Source organism: Microtus pennsylvanicus, chromosome 16 (assembly GCF_037038515.1).
Source record: "Microtus pennsylvanicus isolate mMicPen1 chromosome 16, mMicPen1.hap1, whole genome shotgun sequence".
In the NCBI taxonomy this organism is placed as follows: domain Eukaryota; kingdom Metazoa; phylum Chordata; class Mammalia; order Rodentia; family Cricetidae; genus Microtus; species Microtus pennsylvanicus.
The window spans coordinates 4,950,165-4,964,000 of NC_134594.1; the positions used below are offsets into that span (position 1 = coordinate 4,950,165).

Here is a 13,836-nt window from a genome sequence, read left to right on the forward strand (position 1 = left end):
CTTAGAAAGCCTAAAAGTTGGATTACTATAACACTCAACATAATCTAGACAATAGGATAGGATTAAAGCATGGGGAAACCATTCATATAGCAGTAATTTCAACTACAGAGGTCATCTGGAAGAGAAAAAAAAAACCCTTTTTTTGTTAGCACTGTCATTTATATTACCCAAACATTTTGTTGAAAAAATAGATTAAATAACCAATAAATTAACTCCTGAGTTTCATACTTTAATTTTTAAAATAAAAAATAAAAGCTGACATTACCCTAAAAAATACTGCTTTAGTCAACTGAGCATAAAATGCACAAACAAACATGTTTTTAACCAGAGGTAAAATTTAAACCTAAAAGCTGTGCTAGAAAAATCCTCTTGCTGCTTGCAGTTTTAAGCACTAAAATAAGAAGATGTGGGTCTCAGACAGGCTCTCCTGGAGCCCAGGCCGTCTCAGGCCTTCTATGCAGGTCCTGTGCTTCATGACCCCAGGCTGTGACTCCAGGGCTGCAGTGCCAGTCCAACTGGACTACATCCCCAGCTCCAATCTCAGAGTTTTTTAATAGGAGAAATATAAAATATAAAATACAAGAGCACTAGGAACTTGGGATATATACATCCTCTTCTTCTGATGTTTCTGTGGGAATTCTGTTACTTGAATAAATAGGTTTAAAAACCATTACACCAAGAAATATAAGGAACTTTTAAGCAGAAAGTGACCACTATCATAACAAGAAATATTAGATAAATCCAAGTATTTGTAGTCTTAGAGACTGCTTTTCGAAATTATCATAAATTTGATAGCTACATAAAAACAATCTTTAATGCTAAGATCTAATAAACTCTCAAAACAAAATTACTGACTCTTTAAGAAAAACGTGTCACAGACTGAGGATGGGCTGCTGGCACAGTGCTTGCCAGCATGCAGCTGTGGGCTGGAACTCCAGCACTATAGAAACCTATTAATCGCTGCCATCAGGACAATGGAGAGGCAGATGTTCAAGATCATACTCAAGAAGAGAAGGAGAAAAGAGGGAAGAGGAAGGAGGAAGAAGATGGAAGAGGAGGGGGAAGAAGAAGAGGAAGAAGAAACTATTAAGCTAAAATATCTAAAATTAAAAAAAAAAAATCAGGCTGGAAAGATGGCTCCGTGGTTAAGAGCACTGACTGGCTTTCCTGAGGTCCTGAGTTCAATTCCCAAGCACATGGTGGCTCACAACCATCTATAATGAGATCTGCTGCCCTCTTCTGGCAAGCAAGCATATATGCAGACAGAACACTGTATATATAATGAATAAATAAAATCTTTTAAAAAAAAATTCAAGCAAACCAAACCACAATAAGCAAAGTACCGTTTAGAAGTAAAGCAACGCTGGGTAGCCGCTGTACTGGCCGGATGAGAAGTTCCACAAGGCTCTGCCGACCACACTCTGGTTTAGCTTGATTTATCTAAAAAGAAGTAATTTATTATACACAAAAATAGTTCAAAACATCCTATCACAAATATCCTCGTCAAGAATTAAGAGAAGAGGGAGCAGGTGATGACCGAAGGTAAAGGCGCTTGCTGCCACCGCAGACACCCACAGTCAAGCCTCAGAATCTACAGGGTCGAAGGTCAGGAACCTCTGGCCCATACTTGCATGCACAAGCACTGAGATGAACAACCATGCACGCACATGCCCCAAATAAATCAATAAATAAACCAAGAATCTATGGAGAAGATGTAGAATGGCAGCTACTCTTTGGTAGATCACCATGATTCGATAATTTAAAAATTCTGTCTACAGAGAATGTGTTCCTATCCACACTTGTACACATACAGCATCCTTAAGCTCTATAAAAGACTACACACATCACTCCTCAAGACGTTTTAACCTAGCAATTGTTCTGACACCGCTGGCTATAGTAAAGCCCTGATGGGAGAAAGAAAAATCACTAAAGGCAAACACGGCATCATTGGAATACCGATAGTGTTTCAAGAATTAGTCACTGGTAACATAATTTCCTTTTAAAATCACCATATGGGCCACCATATGCAAGGTCCTGGGATCAATCCTACAACATCCCTATTCACTCCACTGTGTCTTGGCCCCTCTGTGTAAAATAGCACATCTTCTAAATCTAAACATCATAGCCACCCACAGGAACAGCTGAAATTAACACCAGTATTAACATTATAAATTACTCTTTTAAATAGTATTCTAATGAATTCTTTCATAAGTGATTATCAGAGTTTTGTATGAAAGAAATATATATTACCTTGAGAAATGCATGAAATCTGGGCTTCTGTTTCTCACATTTAATAATTGTTTCCTTGCTCATTTCAAAGAAATTTACAAACGGAGGATAGGTTTTTACCAAATCTTTTGACTAGATACAAAACAGAAAAATCAATTTGTTATAAATGTCACCCTTAGACAATGAATCTTTGTGACACAACTGACAATCACAATCAGATGTATAAGCAAAAGAAAAATTTTAAATAAGTTTCCTCAATATTTCTATTAAATGCACGAATCTGTCTTCCAAGTGTGTGTGTGTGCACACACATATATGCACGCTGTTGATAGCTCTTATTTTCACATCTGTTTCTGTTGAATTTGCTCCCTCAATTAGGATTAAACCAGAAAAACGACCTATCTGAGGGTGCTTACTGAGTGATCATCACACATTCTGGAAGGAAGGAAGGAAGGAAGGAAGGAAGGAAGGAAGGAAGGAAGGAAGGAAGGAAGGAAGGAAGGAAGGAAGGAAGGACAGACAGACAGACTTAAGACTAGGGGTTAACTAGCTCAGTGTTAAGAGTGTTTGCATATAATAAAAGAAGCACTATGTCTTCAAGATTCACTATGTAGCTCTGGCTAGCTTGGAACCGGCTCTGTAGACCAGGCTGGCCTCAAACTCATAGATCCACCTGCCTTTGCCTCCAAGTGCTGGATTAAAGGTGTGTGCCACCACTGTCCAGCACGAGCAAAGTTTTTTTTTTAAAAAAAATTGTAAATATATATAACCATTTGAGGATAGCAAACAATTTTACACAAGTCACTAAACAACTGAGAGATAACTAGTGTTCTGATGATGAACTTGTATAAAGCTGGGAATACAGAAAGCATGTTTCAAAAGTCAAGAACAACTCCAGCATATTCTAGAACCATGTGAAATCTCAAACAGCATTTTCAACGTTTTCTCCCCGATAAGTCTGAAATCTATGAGGTTGTAAACAAACACTTACATATTTAAGAAAGACGTCACCAATGCTTTTGCTCTCGTCCCAATTAACAATAAGGTCTTCAAGATCATCCTGAAACAGAACAAATCAAAACACTTAAATTTAACAGCTCCTTACACATCTCATACCTTTTATAAGATCTTTTACTAGGGGAAAAAAAAAAATCACTTTATGTAATACCTTAATGTTATGTGTCAGACAGACCAATCCTAATTCCCAATATGACTAATAGTTCAATGCTTTGTCTTACTAATTATAAAGCTGATTGGCCTTATCAATTATGAAAAGGCTACTTTTAATACTGTTCCTGTAGCAACTAATCTAATACAAGTCATTAAAAATTATAACCTGTAACATGGTCAAGCAAATTTTAGCAAAAGGGACAGATGGTAACTACTGCAAGGCCATATGGCTTTTGTTACCAGTACTCAGTTTTGCAGAATGGAAGTGAGCATAGAAAGTAGGCAATCGGGAAGTGAAGAGACTGGAACAGGGAGTCCCAGTGGAAGCCTTTATCACAACTCTCCCCTCTGGGCTCAGAGGAGGCACAGACTGTAAGAGCCAGGAGGGGTGACTCTGAGGAAGCGGCGTCTTCCAGACACAAGAGGACTAAACACATATGAACTCGGGGACTGCAGCAGAATGCACAATACTGCACATATGCAAGCCAGACAAAATCCCAGCACTGAGGAGAAACAAGTCCTACCCCTAGCCAAAAAGTTATTTGGAACTGATACCTTCTGCGAAACAGAAAATTAGTTTTTGGCAACGGACTGTCACTGGGCATACCAACCACGCTTCAAGACAGGCCTCATGCCCAGAAGAGCTGGTCAACACAAAACAGACTCCATGAAATTTTCTCATTCATGGGCCTTTTGTTGTGTTTCGATATATTTTTTTGTCCTGCTAGCTTTTTGTTTGCTTGCTTCTTTGCTTTGCTTGGATTTGTTGTTGTTTGTTTTTGAGATAAGGAATAGGAAGTTAGGTAAGGAGGGAGGTAGGGAGCACCTGAGAAGTGGGGGAGGAGAAAGAATATTATCAAAATATCTATAAAAAGTATAAAAATGAACTCTACTATAAGACTCTTTACCAGAACAGAGGACTAAATACAGTCTATGAACTATAGTTTGCTAATTTCTGGTCCATAAAATTCCTCAATCCTCCTAAAACAGAAAATATTCATAAAGATTTGAATGGGGAGATGGCTCAAGTATCTAAAGCACTTTTTGCTTTTCCAGAGAATCCAGGTTCAATTTCCAGCACCCAGACCTGGAACTCCAGATTCTGGACATCCAATGCCAACTTCTGATTCTGTGGACACCAAGCACATATATGGTATGCATATAAATGTGCAGGCAAAATATTTATCCACATACAATAAGTCTTAAAGATGCTTTTATTGCTCAACAGTGATGGCACATGCCTTTAATGCCAGCACTTGGGAGGCAGAGGCAGGCAGTCTCCATGAGTTCAAGGCCAACCTAGTCTACAGAGTGAGTTCCAGGTCAGGCTCTAAAGTTACACAGAGAGACCCTGTCTCAAAAAGCAAAAATAAATAAATAACTAAAATAAAATTTTAAAAAAATATTGAAGACATTTACAAAATTTAAACTGAGAGTAGTGTCTTAAACCTGTAATCCCCACTTGAGCAAGGAGGATCACAAAGCCAGCTACATGGTAAGATATAAGTTTCACATACAAAACTTATTTTCCTAGCTAGAAAGAAATGCCTGAAATGGAGTCTGGACCAAAAGCTACACAGAGATAGCTTGTCTCAGGAAAAAAAAAAACAAAACAAGGCAAAACAAAACAAAACAAAACAAAAAAACAAGTCAGTAAGAAGAAAAGGCAAAACAAAGTGGAAAGTTCACAAAACAACAACAAATAAAAACAAAAACAAAACAACTATGGAGTTCATTTTGTGTTGGTCCTGCTCCTGAGCATGGGGTCTGCCCTGGAATGCAACTGATATGCCCAAGTGGGGTTCCACAGAAGAAACACCTGAACTGTTACAGTAAGCACACACAGCCTCCAAAGAGAACGCCATCGATCTTCAATGCATGTTTACCTTTATCTTCATATGCACATCAAAGATATCCGGGATGCTCCCAAAAATAGTCTTGATCTCTTCTGGTGCAAGAATAGGTCCACCACGTTGCCCTTCTTCTTCTAACGGCACCTGAAATAACTAAACGGGGCTCCAGGTTAGGCAAACTGAGAGAAAGAAGGCTAAAGTACAAACAGTGACGAACAGTGTTGGCAGCATCCTAAGAAGCTGAGGGGAAAACCTCTCCTAAATTCACAAGCTTTTCTCAGGACACTGCGTTCTCACTCACGTATTCATATAGTGTTACATAGAGGAGGGGTGTTAGGTGCACTGGCTGCTCTTCTAGGAGACCCAGGTTCAGTTCCCAGCCACCATATGGTGGTTTACAACTTTCTGTGACTCTAATCCAGGGAATCCAATACACTCTTCTAGGTTCCACTGGCACAGTGGCAAAACACCCATAAATTAAAAATAAATCTTTATTTTTACAAAAGGAATCTAACAAATACATTATTAGAATTAGTATAAAGGTAACTCCTACTTTATTCAGTTTGTAAGGAAGAAAGCAGTAAGCTTTCTAGACATATAATAGTAGTACAATGCTAAATGTTTTAGAAATAGTAGCACAAAAATTCAATAGCAAAGAAAATAGATTTCCAAATCTCATATGAGAAAACCTGAACTCTGCCCACTTATTGCTGCAACTTTTTTTTATATTATTGTCAGTGTGTGTGTCTATGTGTGAAAGCTAGAAGGGGAGATGTAAAGATGGAAGGCAGGAAGGGAGGAGGAAAAACCTGGGTGCACACATGCGACAGTGCACATGCAGGTCAGAGGAAAGCTGTGAGAAGTCCATATTCCCCTTCCACCTGAGATCCTGAGACCAAAGGAACGTCTTTCGAGGTAAGTGCAATTTTTACTCATTGAGCCATCTCACCAGTGGGTCCTGTTGTACCAGTTATAAGGCAAAAAAACCAAAACAAACCAAACAAACAAAAACCTCGAATAACAAATACACACATAAGCACATCTTATTCATATGGCCCAAAAATAAATCTAACACAAAACTTAAACTGAGCGTGGCAGCGGACAACTTTAATCCCAGCATTTGGGAGGCAGAGGTAGGTGGATTCCATAACATCAAGGCGAGCCTGGTCTACAAACCAAGTTCCAGGGCAGCCAGGGCTACATAGGGAGACGCTGTCTCAAAAGTTAAAGAAATTTAAAGAATGTAAAAATCGGTGCCATAAAATACAAGACCATTTAAACACATGTATAAGTAAGATACATATGCTCAAAACCAGAGAGCTGTGGGTGAAACCAAAGGTCAAATCACACACACAGTCACAGACTGAAACTCAACACAGTAAGGATGACAATACCACCCAAAAGAAAACCCAATATCCTTTAAAAGAACAAGACACAAAATCATAGAGAGGAAGCAAGATGGGGAGAGTCTTTTAGAAAGTTAGCACCTCCCTCGTACTCACTTGAATGATTGTTGCCAGGATATTGACGTAATTACTCTCCGTCTGGTAGAGCTCTCTTGCCACTTGCCACCTGGCTGACTGCTTTGAAGGAACTGGAGTAGAACTTCTAGAAGACTTAGTACAAGACTTGGGTGTTTCTGAAAAGGAAGAGAGGTTTAACTGGAAGGTGGATCTAAACATAGACAGACATACTAGCACCACCATAGAGATTTCTGTTAAAGTAAAATTTCCTGTGGGACAAGGCCAGAAAAACACAGTGACCAAAAAGCTCATTAATTCAGAGCTGAAAGTATAGCTCAGTGGGAGAAAGCTAACCTGGCAGATGTGGTGTTCTAGGTTCAATCTCGACACCAACCAAAGACTGATGGAGATTTTACTAATAAATGGCTCTGTGGTTAAGAACACTGGTGTTTTTGCAGATCTAGGATCAATTCCTAATACCCCCACAAAAGCTCAGAACTAACTCCAACTCCAGAGTTAGCTTCAAATCCCTTTTCTGACCTCCTGAGACAGTGGTTCTCAACCACACTGCGTGTGTGTGTGTGTGTGTGTGTGTGTGTGTGTGTGTGTGTGTGTGTGTGTGTGTGTGCAGAATGACCCTTTCACAGAGGCCACACATCAGATATCCTGCACACCAGACATTAGGATTCTGAACAGTAGCTTAATTACAGTTACAAAGTAGCAACAAAATAATTTTACTGTTGGGGTCACCCTCTCGTGAGGAACTATATTACAGGGGCGCAGCATCAGGAAGGTTGAGAACCACTGCTCTAGAGGAACTATATTACAGGGGCGCAGCATCAGGAAGGTTGAGAACCACTGCTCTAGAGGAACTATATTACAGGGCGCAGCATCAGGAAGGTTGAGAACCACTGCTCTAGAGGAACTATATTACAGGGGCGCAGCATCAGGAAGGTTGAGATCCACTGCTCTAGAGGAACTATATTACAGGGCGCAGCATCAGGAAGGTTGAGAACCACTGCTCTAGAGGAACTATATTACAGGGGCGCAGCATCAGGAAGGTTGAGAACCACTGCTCTAGAGGAACTATATTACAGGGGCGCAGCATCAGGAAGGTTGAGAACCACTGCTCTAGAGGAACTATATTACAGGGGCGCAGCATCAGGAAGGTTGAGATCCACTGCTCTAGAGGAACTATATTAAAGGGGCGCAGCATCAGGAAGGTTGAGAACCACTGCTCTAGAGGAACTGTATTACAGGGCGCAGCATCAGGAAGGTTGAGAACCACTGCTCTAGAGGAACTATATTACAGGGGCGCAGCATCAGGAAGGTTGAGAACCACTGCTCTAGAGGAACTATATTACAGGGGCGCAGCATCAGGAAGGTTGAGATCCACTGCTCTAGAGGAACTATATTAAAGGGGCGCAGCATCAGGAAGGTTGAGAACCACTGCTCTAGAGGAACTATATTAAAGGGGCGCAGCATCAGGAAGGTTGAGATCCACTGCTCTAGAGGAACTATATTAAAGGGGCGCAGCATCAGGAAGGTTGAGAACCACTGCTCTAGAGGAACTGTATTACAGGGCGCAGCATCAGGAAGGTTGAGAACCACTGCTCTAGAGGAACTATATTACAGGGGCGCAGCATCAGGAAGGTTGAGAACCACTGCTCTAGAGGAACTATATTACAGGGGCGCAGCATCAGGAAGGTTGAGATCCACTGCTCTAGAGGAACTATATTAAAGGGGCGCAGCATCAGGAAGGTTGAGAACCACTGCTCTAGAGGAACTATATTACAGGGGCGCAGCATCAGGAAGGTTGAGATCCACTGCTCTAGAGGAACTATATTACAGGGCGCAGCATCAGGAAGGTTGAGATCCACTGCTCTAGAGGCACCAGACATGCCCATGGTGTACACACATGCACGCTGACAAAACATAAAAACATTCATACACATGAAATAAAACTTTCAAGAAATTAACCAAAAATTATTATCTCAAAGTATCACAACATAGAAACATCTAGTCCAACCCAAAATGAGAGAAGACAGAAGAATTCTCATGTTTTAAGCATGTATCATGAAACAAAAATTGGCTAAGAGCTTAATATTCATTTTCTTTCTATCATATGATTAGAGCACTTCAGCATCACATACAGCTTCCTAGGATGGTTTCACAGGAAAAATGAATTTTTCACAAAGAAGTATGTGGGATAGAAAAGAGTAAATAGTCCTAATCCTTACCTACTTTTACACAAATATTTTAAAATATTTTTATGTTAAAACAATGATGTGTATTGTGAAGCTCTAAACTGTTTGAAAAACAGTTAAGAGTTGAAAACATTCCCCACATGCCCTACATTATCTCAGGCTACACTCACTTGAGTGAGGACCAGTCTGCGACAGTGATGTTAGATTACACTGTGTCTAACTGGGGTCCGCCAGCTGGAGATCTCAAGAGTGCATTCGCACATCTGCTTTAATGGTTAGTTTTCTTCTATCTCCTAAACTGCATATTCAAGCCCTAGATCTTTAAGATCGGCTCCTTACTACCTCAGGCCCTTGTCCACTACAAATACAGGACCAAGCCAAATAAATATGGTCATGCAGGCCTGTGACCCGTTACTCAGATGGTTGAAGCAGAAAGATTTCAAATTTAAAAGCTACTCACTTTCCATCTGACTAAAAGTGAACTATCGTCTTCAAAGATAGTGTCATTTAGGCCGAGGCACTATCTTTTTCACTTAAATTACTACTGAAGCCACACGTGGTAGCACACACCTATAACACTGACTTAGGAGGTGAAAACAAGAGAATTGGTTCAATGCCAGTCTTGGCTACATACAAAATTCAAGGCCAAGACGGGCTATGAGACCGTCTCAATGAAATGAGGAAGAGTTACTACAGTACAAAGCCACTAAATGACTTTTAAAGCTGAGACGTGACATGTTTCAATTTTTCCATTTTTAAGACTTATGAATCCAAAATGTATAAAGCCAAAACTCAAAATGGAGATGTAATATAGGAAACGACAATAATAAAAAAGCCTCTTATATACAAGAAAAACTGAGAAAGGAAGGATGAGAAAAGACACAGGAGTTGAGTGTAGTGAAGAGGTTCAGAAGTTCCCATTGGTTAAGTTTAAGATTCCTACTACAAAAAAACAGAATGTCTCAAGTTAGCAGCTAAACAGAGAAGACACATTCAAGGAACATCAGCAGAGAAAATTAAAGACATGGAATTAAATGAGATCGCTAGAAAAATACAGTGAAGAAACTCAGAAAAACCATAAAGCATTTGGAGTAAGAGTTGGAAGGAAAAGTTAGGCAAAGGAGAAAGAAAGAAGCTACATCACAAAGCCTGGGAAGGTTGAAGAAATGCATCCATGAAGGAGTTTAGCTGTCAAATTCTGAGAACTGTGAATTAGATAAAGACCGTCTCCCAGGCAGAGAAATTGCATGCAGTATGGACTGCTACTCAATGGAGTGAGCTGAGAGGGCATGAATTCATGGATTAATCAGAACATGCTATGGAATCTAAAGCTTTTTGAGTCTTAAATATAAAAAATCCTACCTATTTACAGAGAGAACTGCTGGTGATCAAAACAGGGTTAATTACAGTTCTCCTGTCAGTTGCACATAAAGTGACATCACCCTCTTCTGACTTCACTCCACCTATTCATTCACCTTATTTTCCCCATAATAAATGTAACATTTCTTACAACTATGGTGGTGTGTTCCTAAAGTCCCAGCACTTGAAGAAGCAGGGTGGTCAGCAGTTTAAGACTGGTCCAGACTACCTGAGACCTTGACCCCCATCAAAAAGCAAGCAACCCTTTAAAATAGCTGTCACTCTCCAGCTACAGCCCTGGGCAAGTCATCACTCCCTGAACCTAAGTTCAGTGGCCTGCAGATAGACATCACCTATTACAAACACACACGAAAGCATAGAGTACAATTATTCAGCAAAAGCATCATTATGCATAATGGACATAGCTGATTGATGTGTATGTGTGTGTGTGGTTTGTTTTAGACAGAGTCACACGTTGGCCAGACTGTCTTGAACTCATCTTCTGGTCTCTTCCTGCCCAGTACTAGCATTACAAGAGCTATGCTTAGCTTTCCAAGTGTCTTATTTCCTCAACTAGAATAAACCTTTCCTATTCATTCATTGTAGTAGAGATTTATTCTTTTAGTCATTTCAGTCCATTCCATTTTAAAGATTAATTTAGTAAGATGTGAACTACCTCCATAGTGAATGCTAGACTCGGGTGTGTTGGAGATATCAAGGAGTGAGCCAATAGAAAGGGAATGCTCAGCCGAGGGCCGCTTCCGGGGCGGGAAAGGGGAGAGGTCGGTCTCTCTGGAGAGCTGAGCCAGAGTTTCTCTCAGCCTGCGTCTTTTGCGGTTGCTGTTTGGAGTGCTCAGAGACAGCAGAGACACCGACTTCTTGAGCTCGGGAGTGTTCGTCTGAAACCAAAGCACAAATCTCAGTGTTGTGATGGTTCTGACTGAGACAGGAATGCAAAAGACAAATCCCAAGTGGCAAAACTCCAAACTTTGTACAATGATTCTTAGAATCTTACATGTACTAGACAATTCAGAAGCTTCATAAAACAAACTGGCCAAGACACCACTGTAACTGGAAGCCTAGCACCTCTTTTTCAGAGCCCCTTCTCCATGAATTATTAGCTACTCTTTTTAGGGCATGACCCGAGAGAGAATGAGCCACACATTCTTCTCCTTGTGCCTAAGCATATAGAGTGAGGGAACTAAGTACACGCCAGTATTTCCTGAGAAACACTGCCAGCTCAAACAAGGACTTGAGAGCTCTCTCAGTGCATCTAAAGCACATCTGAAACTTTACTGGGAACAAGACTAAAGAGCACAGTGAGGTAAGTACATAGATCTTATCGAGGAAACATGAAGTCTACAATCTTATACTCAATATAGTATTCAAAAATTATTTTCATTTTACTGAGGCAGGGTCTTGCTGTGTAGCCTGGGCTCACCTGGTACTTCACTACATTGCCAAACCTGGGTCTCAAACTCACTGGAAAGTTACTGTAGCCTCCTGAGTAACAGGATTATGATTATGTACATCACGCCTGGCTTCTCCACTCAAACTTACTAAATCTCAAACTGAAATAACTCTTCCCATAAATCTTTCTAGAATTTGTTTAATAGTCCTCTTTCTTGCCAGGCGGTGGTGGTGCATGCCTTTAATCCCAGCACTCAAGAGGCAAAGGCAGGCGGATCTTTGGGAGTTCGAGGCCAGCCTGGTCTACAAGAGCTAGTTCCAGGACAGGCTCCAAAGCTACAGAAAAACCCTGTCTCAAAAAAAAAAAAAAAAAAGTCCTCTTCTCGATACCCAACATGAAAACAAGATCTTTCTTGCTTACATTCTACTAGGAAAATTATCTTTTTAAGAACAATGACTCACAGTTCGGGATGATAAATATGTGGCTCTTCAGGATATTAAGAACTCTGAGTCTTCCTATCTACTGAAATTTACCTACTGCTTTTCTTTTCCATAACTATTTTAAATGTCACTCTCAAATAACTATTTTAAAGTTGTCTCAACTTTCCTCTCTCCCTCGTTGTTCTACTTAAATGTCCTTACTTGGTTAGTCTAGAATGCTGGTTCAACATTCGCTAGTCCCATTCAACCCTGCAGAGCCTCTCAGACTGAGAATCTCTACAATACTTGAATGCAACACACCTTTGATCTAGTAGGGTTCAAGTCTCTAAAGACGGGTGTTACTGTTGATGTTTTATCATCAACAATCAGCAGGAGTAACTTGTGTTATATTAAATGTCTTTGCTAGGGTTTCTGTTTTTGTACTAAAAAACCATGACCAAAAGCAGCTTGGTGAAGAAAGGGATTATTTCATCTTACAACTTACAGTCAGTCCATCCATCAACCAGGGAAGTCAGCACAGGGCCCTGGAGCAGGAACTGAAGCAGAGGCCACGAAAAATGACTGCTTATTGGCTTGCTCCTCATGATTCCCAGAACCACCAACCCAAAGGTAGCAGAGACCACCGTGAAGTGGACCCTCCCACATCGATCAAAAATGTCTATGACAGGTTTGTCCATAAACCAATCCAGTGGGACATTTGCTCAACTGAGGTCCTTCTTCGCAAGTGACTCCAGCTGTGTCAAGCTGACATAAACTCATCAGGACCGTGAAGGCCACCTCACTGCACTGCAGCCCCACTAAAATCACATAGACTGAGAATGTGGGTATATTCAACTACTACATGTATGCAATTATACCATGACTTCTACATGTTCTGGAAACAAAAGAATTTTCTACCAAAAAAAAAAAAATCACAGAGCCAATAGCTCAAGAGCAAAAACATACCTTTTCATACAAATACATCGTCTCTCCAGCACGAGCATCCATTTGAATGCTTCCCCAGAACCACTAGAGGAGAAGAAAATATTTAAGTTAAATCTAAATCTACCTCAGCAGAGAAATTATCGTACTGTTGAAGCTGGCTAATTTCACTCGAGTTACTTGCCTCTTGCTTGACAACAAAAAGTTTCTTGGAAGGTTCAAATGGAAGTTCCTTTACTGCATTCTCCTCAACAATAAGGTGGGTGCACCTTTCATCCCCAACCGGTAAGCAGCTGCCTCCTAGAGAACAGGACACAGCCACACACAATCAGACAACGGCTCCCCGACCGCCATTGCTACAGCAGCTATTTACTAGGAAGTGGGTAAACACGTCTGGGGAGAAAATGGAGACAATTTTTATGATATCAGCCCTTTCTAATAATGGCTTAAAGGGCTCATTTTGGCTTGGTTCAAGGGTTCATTCGTGGCAGATAACCATGGCAGCAAAGCATAAGATGAGTGGTCAACTTTCAGGAAGCACCGGTGCTCCGCTCACTTTCTCCTTTGTATGTATGGGACGGCACACTCACGGTAGGCGAGACCCTCGTCTCTGAGCCGCCGCACACACCGTGCCATCTTACCTTGCATTTCAGTCATTTCTTCCATACTGTTTTTCTCTTCATCTGAAAATCCCAGGAAACTTAAAATGCAATCTTGAAATGGAGGAACTTTAAATTCATTTCTAAAGTCATCAACGTCTGCACAGAAACACCTAAAACAAAT

The 13,836-nt window shown here is 40.6% G+C and overlaps 1 protein-coding gene across 6 annotated transcripts in view; it reads right to left on the minus strand.

Moving 5' to 3' along the window:
• The window catches only part of Ect2 (epithelial cell transforming 2), a 56,806-nt gene that overhangs the window by 25,275 nt on the left and 17,695 nt on the right, over nt 1-13,836 (minus strand). For all 6 annotated transcript variants that reach the window (XR_012908084.1, XM_075950722.1, XM_075950720.1 and 3 more), the window contains 9 exons: nt 13,695-13,825; nt 13,238-13,353; nt 13,078-13,140; nt 10,958-11,180; nt 6,755-6,891; nt 5,286-5,405; nt 3,221-3,289; nt 2,251-2,361; nt 1,344-1,440 (listed from right to left, as the gene is read on the minus strand). Coding sequence is in view for 5 of the 6 variants with exons in the window: in XM_075950722.1 (XP_075806837.1) it covers nt 1,344-1,440; nt 2,251-2,361; nt 3,221-3,289; nt 5,286-5,405; nt 6,755-6,891; nt 10,958-11,180; nt 13,078-13,140; nt 13,238-13,353; nt 13,695-13,825 (1,067 nt within the window). In the remaining variant the exon portion in view is untranslated. The remainder of the gene's footprint in view (nt 1-1,343; nt 1,441-2,250; nt 2,362-3,220; nt 3,290-5,285; nt 5,406-6,754; nt 6,892-10,957; nt 11,181-13,077; nt 13,141-13,237; nt 13,354-13,694; nt 13,826-13,836) is intronic.